The sequence below is a fragment of the Lipotes vexillifer genome, unplaced genomic scaffold (assembly GCF_000442215.2).
Source record: "Lipotes vexillifer unplaced genomic scaffold, Lipotes_vexillifer_v1.1 scaffold528, whole genome shotgun sequence".
Lineage (NCBI taxonomy): Eukaryota > Metazoa > Chordata > Mammalia > Artiodactyla > Lipotidae > Lipotes > Lipotes vexillifer.
Genome location: NW_006794582.1, coordinates 1,000,486 through 1,002,932, shown reverse-complemented (window position 1 = coordinate 1,002,932; position 2,447 = coordinate 1,000,486). Strand labels below are relative to the sequence as shown.

Below are 2,447 nucleotides of genomic sequence, written 5' to 3'. Positions count from 1 at the left end.
TCTTTCCCTTCTGCTGCTCCCTTCCCTGGCCCCAGGCTTCTTGGCAAGGTTAAGCCAACTGGTTTAGGTCTCTTCAAATGGAGGAATCTCCCAGCTGCTGGCTGTGGGGCACATCTCCTCACCCCTCCCTTTGGCTCATCTTCCCTTCCCCAGCACAGAAGAATGGAACACGACACCACCTTTGGTCTCCCCCAGCGTAAATGTTTCATGGGATGGCACCTGGCCACCTCTGCTATCGGTGTCTTCAGCTGCATGACCCAGACAGGGTCTGACTCAAATGGCCTGGTGACCCCTCCCCTCCCCAGGCCCTCCCAGCACTGCCTGTTCAGCAAATGGCACCTGTTGCAGGAGGTTGGGGGAGTGGGACAGTGGAGAGAATGAGAGAGAGAGGGTTGTGTTTCCAGCATCCCATAGCTCTGATATGGAGGACCAGCTGGCAAGCATGCCACGGTCCATTCTACTCCTTTTTGTCACAGAACTGCTAAATCTTCATTCTCCCTTCTTCCTCCCCACTGTCCACTAAGACTTGCCTCATCCCTGCCCCAGCCTCTCCCTCATCATATAGACGGAGTAAAGAGAGAGAGAGAGATGGCAGGGGGATTGGGGAGGCAGCTCTGGAACCAGGTAAGTAGCCTGAGTACAAGATTCAGAGTCGAAGGTTCTGTCCCTCACTACCTGTGTGCTAAAAGACAAGTTACCGGCTAAGAGCCTCTTCTGTAAAACAGGAGGAAAACCCACCTCACTGTGTCATGATGAGGCTCCTCCAGATGATACATGTGAAAGTACTTTACAAATCATTACACTTATGTAAATGTGTGCCTCAATAAAAAATGTCTTTGGAATACAGCTAGTTCTTGGGACTCACTGCCTTTATTCTATTGCCTTTGTTGCCAGATGATCTGCTGTAGCCTTGGCTAAGTCTTATCTTCTCTCTCAGTCCCAGATTCCTCATCTATAGTTGGGGGGAGGATGCTATAGCTCTCTAGGGTCCCCTCTAACTCTGACAGTCTTGAGTCTACGTGTTTGGTTGTATGGGATTCTGATCCCTATTCCATTCTCCCTGTTAACACTGCTTCTCATTCTAACCAATGGTGTCAAGATGATTTCACTCTAGCCTTCAGTCCCTAACAAGGCTCCTGGACGTTTCCCTAGTATGGACAGTCTGTGTGTGATCCTTGGAGGGACCAAGGGCTGCAGGACAAAGTCTTAGGCATCCCTTCCCGGGCTCTAGAGGAGAGCAGGACCAGCTGGCCCAAGGACCCAGTGGCCTGCCTGGGGCCAGGAGCAGGAAAAGGGGGACAGGGAAGGCCTTGCCTCTGAGCACCACCAGTAGCCACCTACCCCACATAGTTCTAAAAGACCCTCTTCCCCTCCCCCATCACAAAATATCACTTCCACTTGCTGCCTCAAATGCTCACACTTGCTGCATCAAGTATGGAATCCTATAATTACGGAACAAAGACCTTCACTCTACCATAAGTGACTTGCTCCTGGGCAAATCATTTCCCCTCTCTTGACCTCAGTTCCTCATCTACAAGAAGAGGAGGTTGAACAATTTGATCTCTGAGGCCTTTCTGGTCTCAGCCATCCTAAGATTCTCTAATTACTCTTCCAAGGCATCTGCAGGGCATTGAGTATGGCTGCGCTATAAAGGAGGACAGCTGAGTAGGAGGCTCAGAGACTCCACAGAAGGTGGGATGGTGGGCCCCTGCCTGCCCTCCCGCTATCCCTCCTGCTATCCCTGCTCACCCGCAGCCAGCTGCATCCATGCACAGATCTTGTAGACAGTGGCCGTGTTGCAGACAAAGAACAGGCTGAAACAGATGATGGAGCCAATGATGAGGAACATGGCCAAGGCCACAAAGAACATGGCGGTCTTGAAGGCTCTAGAGGGGATGGAGGAGAAGTCCAGCGGGCCACCCTTGCAGATAAGCTCAGACGACAGCACGTTGCCCACGCAGTAGGAGAAAAGGCCAAAGTAGCCTGCCTGGGGTGTGCTGACGCTGTCACCTATCCAGTAGGGCTGGATGAAGAGCGCCATGACCAGCACGGAGAAGCAGATGGTGAGTGTGCCCCACATCACACCTACGGCCCTCGAGTTCCGCACATAGTTGGTATGGTAGATCCTGGCTGCCTCCTGGGCAGGGAGCAACTTCACCATGGTGAGGGCACTGGGTCCTGGGCTGGGGACTTGTGGGCTGGAAGTGGCTTTGCGGATGGATGTCTGGGCCACCCCTCAGCCAGGTTTGGGGAGAAGGCGGAGGTCAGGGCACAAGGTAAGGCTCCCTCCAAGGTAGAAGAAAGAGCACAGGGAAGATGACCTTGGCCTCTTCAGGGGAATCTTGTCCAGGTGCCTGTGTCCCCTCTTGCACTAGCCGGGCTGTCTCCTGTCTCCTGCCTCCTCTCAAACCCGCCGTGGTCTCGGGCCTGCTGGCGCCGCCCTGCCC

At 53.7% G+C, this 2,447-nt stretch overlaps 1 protein-coding gene across 1 annotated transcript in view; it reads right to left on the bottom strand.

Annotated features, from left to right (window-relative positions):
• LHFPL5 (LHFPL tetraspan subfamily member 5) overlaps positions 1–2,447 on the bottom strand; it is a 14,112-nt gene extending 11,665 nt beyond the window's left edge. Inside the window, exon 1 of the mRNA XM_007467261.1 lies at positions 1,750–2,447. Within this exon, the coding sequence (XP_007467323.1) occupies positions 1,750–2,161 (412 nt within the window). The 5' untranslated portion in view covers positions 2,162–2,447. The remainder of the gene's footprint in view (positions 1–1,749) is intronic.